Source organism: Nomascus leucogenys, unplaced genomic scaffold (assembly GCF_006542625.1).
Source record: "Nomascus leucogenys isolate Asia unplaced genomic scaffold, Asia_NLE_v1 Super-Scaffold_285, whole genome shotgun sequence".
NCBI classification, from domain to species: Eukaryota; Metazoa; Chordata; class Mammalia; order Primates; family Hylobatidae; genus Nomascus; species Nomascus leucogenys.
Window position 1 is genome coordinate 2,186,750 of NW_022095770.1, and position 14,283 is coordinate 2,201,032.

The 14,283-nt window shown below is 42.9% G+C and overlaps 3 protein-coding genes across 3 annotated transcripts; all 3 read left to right on the forward strand.

The window, feature by feature from the left end:
- The first annotated feature begins 3,024 nt into the window (after nucleotides 1-3,024).
- Nucleotides 3,025-3,452, forward strand: LOC100593063 (keratin-associated protein 2-1). Its single transcript, XM_004091389.2, has one exon. It carries the CDS (start codon nucleotides 3,064-3,066, stop codon nucleotides 3,448-3,450), a length of 387 nt encoding a protein of 128 aa, XP_004091437.1. The 5' UTR covers nucleotides 3,025-3,063; the 3' UTR covers nucleotides 3,451-3,452.
- A 5,398-nt stretch (nucleotides 3,453-8,850) lies between these two features.
- Nucleotides 8,851-9,707, forward strand: LOC100579809 (keratin-associated protein 2-1-like). The gene has a single exon (XM_003279404.2). It carries the CDS (start codon nucleotides 8,909-8,911, stop codon nucleotides 9,293-9,295), a length of 387 nt encoding a protein of 128 aa, XP_003279452.1. The 5' UTR covers nucleotides 8,851-8,908; the 3' UTR covers nucleotides 9,296-9,707.
- A 4,043-nt stretch (nucleotides 9,708-13,750) lies between these two features.
- LOC100579472 (keratin-associated protein 2-1-like) lies at nucleotides 13,751-14,137 on the forward strand. The gene has a single exon (XM_003279403.3). The coding sequence runs from the start codon at nucleotides 13,751-13,753 to the stop codon at nucleotides 14,135-14,137; it is 387 nt and encodes a 128-aa protein (XP_003279451.1).
- Nucleotides 14,138-14,283: the final 146 nt, after the last annotated feature.

The following is a 14,283-nucleotide window of genomic DNA, read 5'->3' on the forward strand; positions in this document are numbered from 1 at the left end:
ACCTGCCTTGGCCTCCAAAAGTGTTGGGATTATAGGCGTGAGCCACCGTGCCCGGCCAAGTTGCCCTTTCTTCTACCACTAGGTATCTTACCTGTCGCCCATAGGTGGTGTACCTCTTCACCAACTGGTTGCAAATGGTGACTTTTCCCCAAAACAAAACAGACTGTTGCATCTGCAGGGAGCTGCCCTTCTCCTCCAGCATCAGCCTGCCGTGGTGCATCCAAGCAGCTAACCTCAGTATCTGGAGCCATTTCTATACTTAGCATAATGACCCTCACCCATTTCCCTTTAGCAATAACCACACTCCATGTGATAAGTTTTACACCATCAGAGATGAGACAACATATTTTCCACCTAGTATAGGAGCAGGTTAAAGTCACTTTGGGGTATTCTGTAGATGATGGGCCGGGGTGGACAACAGCAGTATAGATACAGCTTGTGGGCTGTGCACCCACATGTATTAAAAGACATGATAATAGCATGCCACAAGCTAAAACCGGTAATATGGGATGGCTACCCCCACAGTGTAATGTAATCTATTTCTTCAGGTAATAGACATGGAATGTGACAGCAATGAAACCAATCTCTTCAGGTAACCAGTGATACGTGACTGCAATGACAGAGTGACTCTCCACGTGGGGGCCTACCACACCCCTTAGGATGGCTGTGGGCATGTGGCATCCACAGTTGGCCTTACTTACCCTATAATTGTACTGGTAGATGCACCTGGGGACATCCTCATTTGCTGGGATACATCGTGCCCAGTTTAGACGCCATTCTTACTAACTGGGAAATTGTAAAAGCCAGGCTCTGCTGGAGGCATGCATCCCGGTGGTTTTACCCGTTGGCCACTTTTGCCACACGCCTCCCCTCCCCCCACCGCCGCCACTCACCACCCAAGTGGTGACAATAGACATACAGCTGCAAGTTGAGGCCCTGGCTTAACATAGGGCTGCAGTCTTTAATGACACCTGCCATGATATTACTCTTCTCACTGAAGAAACTGCCCAAATTAGATGTGTTACTTTGCAAAATTGCATGGCCCAGGACATCTTAACTGCTTATCAGGGCAGAATCTGTGTATTAATTAAAACTGAATTTTGTGTATATATCCCTGATTACTCTCACAATGTAACAAAGGCCATGCGGGCCCTTGATACCCATATTTCTGCTATAGAATCTCTATCTTATGAGCCTATAGCCACATGGTTTAATCAACTCTTGAGCACTTGGAAAAACTTTCTATACAGTACGATTTTTGTTACATTCATTATTCTTTTTTGTTGTAGTAGTTTGCATTGTTGCTGAAACATCTGGTTGCAATGCTCCTCTGCATACCCTGGCCCCAGGGAAATCTCAGAAGAATGGTGTGATTAGAATGTAAGGGCTATTCAAGGGTATGCTGAGGTGGAGGGTATGGCAGACACACCTGGCAGCAATAACTTAACTTAAGCATACCCTGAGAATGATCCTACAATCAAAGAAGAATGTACACATGGAGTTCTGAGCTAAGGATCTGGGAGTGGCCAACCTGGAGATCCACTCCTTATCTATGAAGGACGTTTGAATCCCCACCTCATCCATTAGAACACAGGTCATACTGGGGATTGAGGTCCTTTGTTTTGGATTAAATGGAGGTGGTTAGGTGGAGGGTTCTAATGAAAATACTATGTGAACTGCATGCTTTTTACAAATAATAGCGGTTCTCCTGTCCAGATACCGCCACTGGACCACCCTTGTATGTAAGTTCCCTAATAAACCCTGTGTCATGTTAGCTTTCTCCAGGTCCCTTCTCTAGCCTCTCGGACACATTGTCATCCTTACTGGAGTCAATGGGGGTCCAGGATGACAATGTGTCATCTGGGCAAAACATTTCCCTAATTCTCTTCAAATACCACTTCTAACCTTGCTGCTGAAAGGAAAGTTCATTACTTATTTTTTTAAATCTGTGTTTAATATGTATAAATGTAAGAGTTTCAAATGCAGCATTGTTACACGGATATATTGCATAGTGGCATGAAGTCTAGGCTTCTCCTTTAATATATGTTTTCTTTCCTGTCTAAAGACCATGGTTTACTGACTCCAATGAGCATAAAACCCATAGTAGAGGCTACTTACTGAAGATTGAGGAGACCTGGACCTCAGACCTCATATGGTGACCTCATTGTGTGACCTTGGTACACTCTCTCAGGACCTCAGCTGTAGAGTGAGGGCATAGGCCTGCATATTCTCCACAATCCCTTCCCAGACTCTACAGATGCAATGACTAATTCCAAACAAATTACAAATATAATAATTGCAATGGATCATTGAAGAGGGTCTTACAATCAAGGTAGAAGTTGAGTTTGGATTGGAAGGATGAGGAGGGCATTCCAGGTGAATGATGACACATCAAAACCAAGGCAGGAAAGCCCAGGTCCTAGTCAGGGGAGAGTGACCACACCAGTGGGCAGGGATCCGCATTGCGTGTGGTCCCCGCTCACATGAAAAACCACAAGCCTGTCTTTAAGTGAGTCGTGGAAGGAGCTATCTGTGAAGCAGACGACTACTGGTCTGCACTAGGATGATGCAATTAACCTGCTACCATCATGCCCATGTGCATTAATAAGGCAAGTCACTGCTTGGGTGCTGGTGATGGGAGCCTTTGAAGACAAGGAATAACATGCTAATTTTAGCGCCAAAGGGCAGAGCGATTAGACACTAACTAGTTTAGAAAACACATTCTTTTCTCTCTTATGGGTTAAGAATATTTCAAAGGAAAATTAATCAGAAGTGAATCCAATGTCTAAATTTGGTAAGGATAAACAATACAAGAAAATGAGCGAATATTTGTGGTGTATGTACATGAATATGTATGAGGTGAAGAGTGACCAAAATACCATTAGTCAATGCTAAATCTTCACTTAATTGGCCAGAAGATGTACAAGAAAATAATTATGTGCCGAGGGGTCACCAGCAACCAGCCAGGGTATATAAAGGGCCCAGAGCAGGAGAAGGACATTCACACCTGAGAACACTCAGCTCCTCTCAACAGCCCAACCCACACCAGCCTCAGACACCACCATGACCGGCTCCTGCTGCGGCTCCACCTTCTCCTCCCTGAGCTACGGTGGAGGCTGCTGCCAGCCCTGCTGCTGCCGCGACCCCTGCTGCTGCCGCCCCGTGACCTGCCAGACCACGGTGTGCCGCCCTGTCACCTGCGTGCCCCGCTGCACGCGCCCCATCTGCGAGCCCTGCCGCCGCCCGGTGTGCTGCGACCCCTGCTGCCTGCAGGAAGGCTGCTGCCGCCCCATCACCTGCTGCCCCACGTCATGCACGGCTGTGGTGTGCAGGCCCTGCTGCTGGGCCACCACCTGCTGCCAGCCTGTGTCTGTGCAGTCCCCCTGCTGCCGGCCACCCTGCGGCCAACCGACCCCTTGCAGCACCACCTGCAGGACCTCCTCCTGCTGAGACCCCACTGCCCCCACAGAGCAATACACTGAAGCCTAAACATCTATCTGGTGTTTTTAAAAAATTAAAAGAAGAATAGATATTTTTTCATAAGGTGACAATAGTGATTTTTACCATCTGGATACAGCCTGGTGTAAGCAGATGCCCATTACCAACCTCACCCACATTTTCAGGTGTCTACATCAGCCTTAGTCATTATGGATAGTAAATTGACCCTTAAGAATTCCTGGGATGGACTTTGAAAACACATTCTACAATCTGATGGTTTTTACTGCTCAAACTGTCACCATCATCTTTTGCGATGTGTTGCTCACTGTTGACAATAAACTAATTTTTCCTGGCATAGCAACCTGCCCTGCTCCCTGATTTGTTTGTTAGTGCATGTTTATTAGTGTACACAGATAAGCAAGATTTTGCAAACTGCACAAGGGAACCAAAGCTCGACCTAAGCAAAACCTTATCCATAGAAATCTCATCCATTCAGTCATTCAGGAATTGTTTATCAAGGGACCTCCAGTTGACAGGTGCTGCCTGATTAGTGATGAACAAGCTACATGCCTTGTATCCAAGGAGCTTATGGGCTAATGGAATAGTCAAAAGGAACCACAATGTTCATGAAGAGGGGTAGAAGTGGGAATAGCATATGCTAAGCCCAGAATGACCACTGGCAGTACACTGACCAGCACAGCACATCTCATCTTCTTACCACAGTTCCTAGAGTAGCGTTTTTCAAAGTGTGGCCCATGCATCATACATAATAGAATCTCTTGCAATTACCTATTAAAATGCACATTCTTAGGCCCCAAACCAAACCTAATGAATCAAAATCTCTGGGAGTGGGGCCTAAGACTGTTTATTTTCTATCACTTCCATGTAATTCATTAGAATTTCAGGACCATTATTTCAGAGGAAGACCAGGATTTGAGCTCCTTGAGGGCTTAACAAGCATGGCCTGGAAGCCTTCCAAGAATAGTCACCAGGACAAGCCACAATGAAGACACCCAAAGTTAAGAAAAAAGGGTAATATAATAATAAGTATGAAACAGCACCTGCTAAACTGTAATCAGAAGAATCAATTTGGCAGAGAAATGAATGTAAATGAACATGCAAAAAAACAGTATCTTGAGTTTGTCATAGGTGGAATAAAATGACAACAACAACAAAAAAGAGAGACAAAAAATAAGAGATAAGGGCTGAATAAAAAGTGAAGAGGAGAGGCAAGGCAATGAATAGGAAGAAGAGTGAAGAGGAAGATGATGGAAATGATAAGGAAGACAGAAGAGGAAAAGAGACAGGCACTAGGATTCCTGGTACAAGTATTTGAAGATGTTACAGGAGAGCTAGACTAGTCCTCGGATTACCCACTTGGCTAGGAAGTGTGTGCACATCAGGTGGTCTGCTGCCTGTCCTTTGCCCATCTCTACAGATCCATGTCTCACCGCTCCCCACTAAGATTCACTTCAAGCAACACTGACCTTGTAGTTGTTAAACATTTGCAGTTCCAAATGTTTTGCCTTTCCTCATGTTCTTTCACTTATCTGTTCTTTCGCACACTCTTTCTCTTCACCTTCATCACCTACTTAACTCTGATTCATTTCCAAGATTCAATTCAGTCTTCTCCAGTAGTCCTGTCCCAACCCCTGTATCACACAAATACATGTGCAAATGCATACACACCTGTGTGCGCATGTGCGCGCACGCACACACACACACATACACACACACACACACACACAGAGGTTAGGAGCTCTCAACAAGTTCCAGCAGCTTACCTCCCTCCGCATAAGGCATTGTATTGAGATTATATGGGTTTTTTTGCCTCCAAGGAAGGGACCACAGTTTATTTTTGGCTTCCAATACTGAGCCCAACGTTTAATAGGTAGCTGGTACTTAATTTCTGTTTGTTTAGTTGTCAAAATACAAGGAAATTGTCTTTACCACAAGAATTTTAGAAGGTATTATTTAAAGCAAAAATTTTGGCATTAGTGTAACTTAACCTCTCTGACTCTTGAGTTTTCTCATCTGCAAAATGGGAAAAGCAACATTTACCAATGTAGATTGCTGGGGAAGTTAAATAACTTTTATAACTTTTTATGTATGCAAGATGCCTGGCACATAGTTAAACGCCCAGTACCATTCATTTATATTCCTTGTGGTGCATTTGAACATCACTCTATCGAACAGGCTCAAAGATGTGCTATCTACTACATATTAACTCATTGGGAATGGGAACAAATTCAGGGGAGGGCTTTACTAACCAAATTAACCAAAAAAAATTGTAATTTTATTTTTTCAGGATAGTCCACATCTACTGGCAGGAATAGATTTTCTAATAAATATAATGAAGAAGGCAAAAAAAAAAAAAAAACAAACCCACAACAACTTGGCATCAGATTAAGGCTGTCTCAGAATGAAAATGATCTTTAAAAATTCATTCTACAAGTCCACAGGAATGAGTCCTAGATTACAGAATTTATGAATAGGAGTGCAGCATCAGGTAAAAAAAGGATTGAGCAAAATGTAAGTATCTGATGGTTAGGCTCTTTCACATTGAACCATCCAAGGGAATTAAACAACTCAAAGCTGTAATAGACCTCAAAAGATTTCTTTGCCGTCCCTGACTTTAGGCAAATGAATATCTAAAAAACTCTGATGAAATTTAAAAAAAAATTCTAGCAACAAATTCCACCAGTCCCCTGATCATTTAGTTTTTCTGTCTCTCCCAACTAAACTATTTTCTCTTTTCTAATTATATCTAATTAATTATATCCTTTTCTCTGTCTTACATGTTTGTATGGATTTTATGATAAGCCAGCCTCTGAAGAACACCAGGCACCGAAGACTCCACCCATTTTACAGATGAGGAAACCTGGCTAAGTGTAAGTCATTTACTCTAAGTTAGACAACTGCAAAGAGGTGGAGAAAGGATTGGAATCCTTCTTTATCTTCTCCATTTTCCTCCTGCCCTGTGCCTGTCAATCTTTCCCATCCCATCCCTGACTCTTATGATTGGAGGATATTTTTAAGATCGTTTCTGAGAACGAAGTCCTTAAGGAATGTATATTCTAATTTCAGAATTTTAATAAATTTCCTAACATCTAGTGGCTTCCAGAGTAGTTCCTAACAAAATATAATTCATAAAACTATTAAGAAGAGGGCATGGCCCACCATCACAAAGGGTCACCAACACTACATTCTTTATCTATCCAACTACAAAAATCTCACAAGTTATTTTCACTGTGCTTCAGATTTACTTATTTCCACCCTGGTGATTATGCACTTGAAGAATGTGTGGAACTTGAATAATATGACTAAAAAAGTCCATGTGGTAAAGACCAGGGATACACCTCTTGTCTAATAGCTTAGGACTATTAATGTGCTACAGCAAGGGAGACCACATGGCTGAGGACCATGGGGCATCCTCCCAAACAAAGGAGGAGAAATGTTATTATAAAATGTTGAGGAATGGTGGGGTAAAATTACATGACATAGTGTTTTCATAGGCTCAAGGAAAAATAGGGCTGTGTATAAAAAATAATTAACACCAGACCTGAGCTGTGAAACAGACTTATGGTCCTCTTTCACTGGAAACTGTATAGTTAAGACAAATGGGGAATGTTGTGTCTGAAAGTCACTTGTCTGAAATTCTGTACCTGGGTTGTGTACTAAGGTTGCTTCTCTGTCCAAATGACTTAGGTCCTGTCTAGGCAAGAGTGGAATGTTTCCTTCTTACTGATGCGGCTTGGAAGAGCAAGGTTTCTGTTCTGACAGCCTATAATTTTAGAAAACAGTATTTCTTAGTACTGTGTTCTTTTGTTAACAAAAGCAGTGGGTTTAAAGACATATTCTCTTTTTAGTTTGGCATCTCTGTATACATTCCAAAACAAAGAACGGTATGCTAAATCATGTATCAAGTGAGTACTTATTTTATTTCACTAAAAGGAATAAAACTTTTTAATAACTACTGCTACATGTTATCTATTTTGAGTGACTTGAGTTGGAAAAAGACTAGGAGACATCACCAGTGTTTCTACTCCACAGAAGACCAGTGGTGTTGTCAAATATTTGCCACTCTTCGATCCGTACGACTTTGGAGGAACTCATTGTGTAAATCTGGTCTTCCAAAAACTGTGATGGACTATGATGGATCATAGGCTCAAAGGCCTTCAAAGATCAGGGATATGATAGACCAAAGCGTGTATTTTTAAAAAGAGAAAACAAAACAAAACACATCTCAGAGGTAAATTCGCACTGAAGACCATCAGCATTCCTTGGACAATGTTATCTTTAATCTACCTTCCAACTCTAAATTTATTTTCTGTATTCCTATTCGTCTTCGCTATGGCTGGAAAAGACAAAGCTATTTTATTGGTCACCAGCTGAACTAATTCCCCTTGTCTTTTTCATAATGCCACCTTCCCACCTCATAAGCAAACAAAACCCTCAGCCAACAAACTAAAGCAGCTGTGACAGAAAGATAATTGATTCCTTTGTAGATATTGTCCATAGATTTTGAAGTATGTAATACAAAGTGCACATGTCAAAGCAAGAAAGTAAGAAATAGCCCAATTTCAATTTTATTTCTGGGACAATAATCAAGGAAGGGCATTCAGAAAGGCACAGAATGAATGAAATCCCCATTTAGTTTGACCTTATTGTTCCCAGAAAAGTTCTTTCCCTTTAATTGCTTGACTTATCTTTGTCTTGCCTTACTAAAATTTGTGATTGCTATGTGATAGGAAACTATTTGAAAGTTATTTTCCTTTCCTTTCCCTCTCCACCCCCAAACAGTACAGTATCGTCTACATAATAAGCATCTCATAAGTGTTAATGAGTTATAAACCAACCCAGATTACTAAAATAAAATCAGTCTAGCAGCTTTGGTGATGATTTTCTTATAAACAAGGTTAGGCACTGTGTCATTAAACACTGGGCCATTCTTTCCATAGCAGAATCAATACACATCTGCTCTTATGAGCCATTTTGGTTTTTTAGAAATTCTTGCTTGATCTCAATGCCAATCAGAAACCCGGCCTGTGACTCATGAACATTCCAGTCTCATGCTTAAGTCACGGATGGCAGCGAACAACAGGATAGTGTGATGGTGGCTGGATTCTTCAAACTTGCACACTCTCACATGGCATGGCCTGGAAGGACTAGCTGATACATGAGCAATTGTTCTGATGATATACATGACCAGGTATTCAGTTCTAGGGAAAAGGCAGACAGATAGAAAACAAAGCATCCTTTAGTTATTTAGGGATCGGTGCCTCAGCAGTTAAATCCAGAATTCTCATTTCAACGGGCAGCTACAACTCCAGGAAATGACCTCATGTCCTGGGGGTCATCAGCACCCAGCCAGGGTATATAAAGGGCCCAGAATGGAACGAGGACATTCACACCTGAGAACACCCAGCTTTTCTCAACAGCCCAACCCACATCAGCCTCAGACACCATCATGACCGGCTCCTGCTGCGGCTCCACCTTCTCCTGCCTGAGCTATGGGGGAGGCTGCTGCCAGCCCTGCTGCTGCCGCGACCCCTGCTGCTGCCGCCCTGTGACCTGCCAGACCACCGTGTGCCGCCCTGTCACCTGCGTGCCCCGCTGCACGCGCCCCATCTGCGAGCCCTGCCGCCGCCCGGTGTGCTGCGACCCCTGCTGCCTGCAGGAAGGCTGCTGCCGCCCCATCACCTGCTGCCCCACGTCATGCACGGCTGTGGTGTGCAGGCCCTGCTGCTGGGCCACCACCTGCTGCCAGCCTGTGTCTGTGCAGTCCCCCTGCTGCCGGCCCCCCTGCGGCCAGCCGACCCCTTGCAGCACCACCTGCAGGACCTCCTCCTGCTGAGACCTCACCTCCCCCCTCAAGGCACGAAATATTCCCAGGTGCACAGAAGCTTGTGCAGACTCTTCTACCCCTTCTGGATCAGATGAGAGACTCCACCTTTGCAGCCTAGCTGATCCTCAAGCACGAATTCAACAATAACATCCTATCTATTTCCCCACATAATTATGCAGCTAATCCTGGCCCTCTCTGACAATCTTGAGAAAAATTCCAGCTTTCATCATTTGAATTCCCGGCTTGAAAAAAAAAACGAGTAAATAAAAATCAAAGCTCCTCTTGAATAGAACTCTGTCCCACTGACTCATCACCCTTTTTTCTACGATTTCAAGGTTCTCAGATGAGATTTTTTCTTCCAGGATAATATTTGTATGCTGTATTTTTGCACTGTAAAAAAATAAAATTATATTTCTGGGGAAGCAAACATTTCTTTTTATTTATTGTTTATCACTCTTCAAAAGCTCATATTTAGCTTACATTACAGCATGCAGAATCAGAAGAACGAAAGGAGGGATTTTCTAAGGTCCATTTTTGAGCTTTAGAATAGGAACAACTCAGGTGGAAGGTCTATAATTTTAACAGCATTTCAAATAAATCTGATCATCTCATGTGATTCACCTTCATATTTCGAGTCGCAGGTTTTATGGTGATGCTGAGGAAATGGTGAGACTACAGTAGGTCTCTGTAAACATAAACTTGACTTATGAATAACTCACACACATGATAAGGGGGAGGAAGTCCAAGTTAAGTTATAGCCCTATTTGTTCACCAGTGTAGAAAACTGTGAGGTAATTGATGTCAAACAGGACCCGGGAATCCCTAGCCACTGAACATCCTATGCTGGACGAACCACTATCCCATCCTATCCCATCTTCTCCATGGTTCCCGTCAGCACCACCACGGCCAGTTCTACTTCCAGTGGAGTGGCTGCTGCTGAGAAGACAGGGAGAAATGAAGCCTTGGTTGTAATCATCCTAGTTTTGAGCTCCGCATACATCTTACCATTTAAACAACTCCAATGCGGTTGGAATGCCGATAACATTAATCCATACTGCATATATTTTTGATATTGTTAAATACTTGTAGGTTGGTAAGGAAGGCTAACCACTATCGTTTCCCTGAGAAATATCTTTTTAGTTCCTAGCATGTGATAGAAAAGAGGTTTATTTGATTGTTCAGCATGTATTCCTGGGAATATCTACCTGCCCATTGAGAGAAGTGAGGCAAGGGAAACTTTGTGAGGGCAGGGGTCTTTATTCTTTTTAATTTAAATTTATTTCAAGTTCAGGGGTACATGTGCAGGTTTGTTATATAGGTAAATTGTGTGTCACAGGGTTTTGGTATACAGATTATTTCATCACCCAGGTAATAAGCATAGTAACAGATGGCCAGGTGCAGTGGCTCATGCCTGTAATCCCAGCACTTTAGGAGGCTGAGATGGGTAGGTCACTTGAGGCCAGGAATTCAAGACCAGCCTGGCCAACGTGGCGAAACCCTGTCTCTACTAAAAATACAAAAATTAGCTGGGCATGGTGGCATGCGCCTGTAATCCAAGCTACTCAGGAGGCTGAATCAGGAGAATCGCTTGAGCCTGGGAGACAGAGCTTTGGTGAGACAAGATTGCGCCACTGCACTCCTGCCTGGGTGACAGAGTGAGACTCCGTCTCAAAAAATTAATTAATTAATTTAATTAAACAAAAGCATAGTAACAGATAGGTGGTTTTTTTATCCTCACCCTCTTCCCACCATCTGCCCTCAAGTAGGCTTCAGTATCTGTTGTTCCCTTATTTGTGTCTATATGTACTCAATGTTTAGCTACCACTTATAAGTGAGAACATGCCGTATTTGGTTTTCTGTATCTGTGTTAGTTTACTTAGGATAATGGCCTCCAGATTCATCCAATTGCTACAAAGGACATAATTTCCTTTTTTATGGCTGTATAGTATTCCATGGTGTATGTGTACCACATTTTCTTTATCCAGTCCACCCTTGATGGGTATTTAGGTTGATTCCATATCTTTGCTACCTTGAACAGTGCTGCAATAAACATATGCATGTATATGTCTTTATGGTAGAATGATTTCTGTCCCTCTGGGTCCATACCCAATAATAGGATTGCTGGGTCAAATGGTAATTCTATTTTAAATACTTTCAGAAATTGCCAGACTGCTTTCCACAATGGCTGAGCTAATTTACATTGAGGGCCAGGAACTTGACTAACTTTGTTCACTACTAGATTCCCACTGACCTGCACAATATTTGGCACATTGAGTATAATCAGAAATGATGTGTTGAATGATAAATGAATAAGTTCTAAGGACATTGGTTAGAAGAGAGAAAGACATCATCATTCCATCCCAACTCTCAACTCATGCTGGATATGCATATTCTTAAAATAAAACAATAAACCAATCATGAAGAAAGATCTTTTTTCTGGAAATATGGTAAAAGTTTCTCAATAAGAAGACTGTTATATTCAAAACTTTTACATTTTTGGTACACGCACAATGGAGTCTTATCTTTGTTAACGGTTTGGTAATTAACCAATGGATAGGCTCACAAGCCTAATTTCTTTCTATATATTCTTGATCACTGTTTTCAAAATTCGTTAAGTACATCTGTTTTTCTCCTCTCAGAGTTTTTCTTGTTAGCCTTCTAGAGACTTCCTTATTTAAAAGTGTTTTCTCAAATGGACAATGCCTTGTTTGCCCCCAAACCTATCATTATTATTGGATCTCATTTATTCCCACAGTCACCCCATTCTCTGGTTGGCTGACGTGGCTGGTGCAGATCTGGGTAAGCCTGTAAGAAACCATGCAAGTGGTGTGATCAATAAGAAGACTTACACTTGAACCTTCAACTTCAGATCTATTAGGTTGGTGCAAAAATAATTGCAGCTTTTGCCATTGAAAGTAATGCCAAAAACCGCAATTACTTTTTGCACCAACCTAATAGAGCAGACTTAGTTGTAAAGGAAAAGGTCAAGACCAAGTAAATTAAGAGGCAAAGACTCAAAATTGATTGAGTGACATAATTTGCCTACAAGTCATGACAGTTTGAAACAATTAAAAATGACAGTTGGTTCCATAAGCAGAAATGAGCCCCAGCATAGCACACGGGGAGATGTTGAAGACACTGAGGTATGGGCCAGATGATGCCCGAGAACACGTTCAACTGGGATCACTACTGAAGGGTTTTGTTATACCGCAAGACTGCAACCTTCATCTACATAGACTTGTTTGACTTCCTCACCATATTGGTGGCTTTGTTCACAATACCCCATGATCATTCAGTTATGCCCAACTATGACATTATCTCCTTAGGGTATGTTTCGACATTTTCAGAAGCCTGAATACAAGGTAATTCTTCCCATTCCTGAGGCTATTGGTAAGACATAGAGTCCTTTCAACCGACTCTAAAAATTAGACATATCACAAATAACAACTGTTTTCAAAGTAAATACACTGTAAAAGCTTCTAAACAAAATAGACATTCCTTAATACCTGGGAATGTGGTACCTACAATCCATTCTTTAGCTACAGTGAGTTTTTCAGCTTTTGGGGCTGATAAATAATGCTCCCACAGATATTTCTGGAATGAGTATTGGCTCCAACACTTACTAGGTACATGACCTTGGGTAAATCACTTATCTGGTTCCTTATGAGTGAAATGAGAAATAAACAGTATCCACATCCTAAGAATGTTATGAAGATTAGATTAATGCATGTATTTTTTAATATGATGCTTGGAACATACTTAGCACTTAATGATACTGGCTATCATGAAGATTACAGTGAAATTTACTCTGGTCTGGAAAGATACAACCATAGAAATCAATGAACATATCTCTAAGACAAAAACCACTGGATGATGGAAACCTACTAAAACGCATTCTTGTACCTCCAAAAAGGGGACGGGAAAATTCTTCTTTTACTGAGAAATCCTGACTTTTAAACTATCCCTGTAGTATTATCCTCGACTTGTTTTGCCCAGGAAGCTTAGCAGAGGCAAAGAATGCTAATAACTTGAGGTGATCACTTCACTTCAACTGCTAGCAAGTAATAACCCTCAGAGCATGCAGAGCACAACAGCTACTTTGTGCTATCAAAACAGCAACTAGCAAAAGCATCATTGAATTATAACGATAATTGGAGACTTTGAAGTTAGGGTCATTAAATTCATATTTGAACCATAAATAGCAAAATATAATGGGTCTACACTAAATAAGGAAAATAGACTTTTATGTGTACCTGAGCATCTAAACAATGCCTAGAAAACTTACTGATCTGCTTGTGTTATTTCAGGAAGAATAAGTGAAAACAAGGAAATGACCTCGTGTCCTGGGGGTCATCAGCTCCCAGCCAGCGTATATAAAGTGCCCAGAGGGGGAGGAGGACATTCACACCTGAGAACACCCAGCTCCTCTCAACAGCCCAACCCACACCAGCCTCAGACACCACCATGACCGGCTCCTGCTGCGGCTCCACCTTCTCCTGCCTGAGCTACGGGGGAAGCTGCTGCCAGCCCTGCTGCTGCTGCGACCCCTGTTGCTGCCGCCCCGTGACCTGCCAGACCACCGTGTGCCGCCCTGTCACCTGCGTGCCCCGCTGCACGCGCCCCATCTGCGAGCCCTGCCGCCGCCCGGTGTGCTGCGACCCCTGCTGCCTGCAGGAAGGCTGCTGCCGCCCCATCACCTGCTGCCCCACGTCATGCACGGCTGTGGTGTGCAGGCCCTGCTGCTGGGCCACCACCTGCTGCCAGCCTGTGTCTGTGCAGTCCCCCTGCTGCCGGCCCCCCTGCGGCCAACCGACCCCTTGCAGCACCACTTGCAGGACCTCCTCCTGCTGAGCAGCCCGTTATCACGAAAGGCCCCTCAGAAGATGGCCAGGTCCATCCCGCTGCCCCTCAGGGCTTCGCCACAGAGCAATACACGTTTCCTTGAGAAGCCCATTTCTCATCTCTTCATACTAGCTCACACTATGCATTGAAGACAC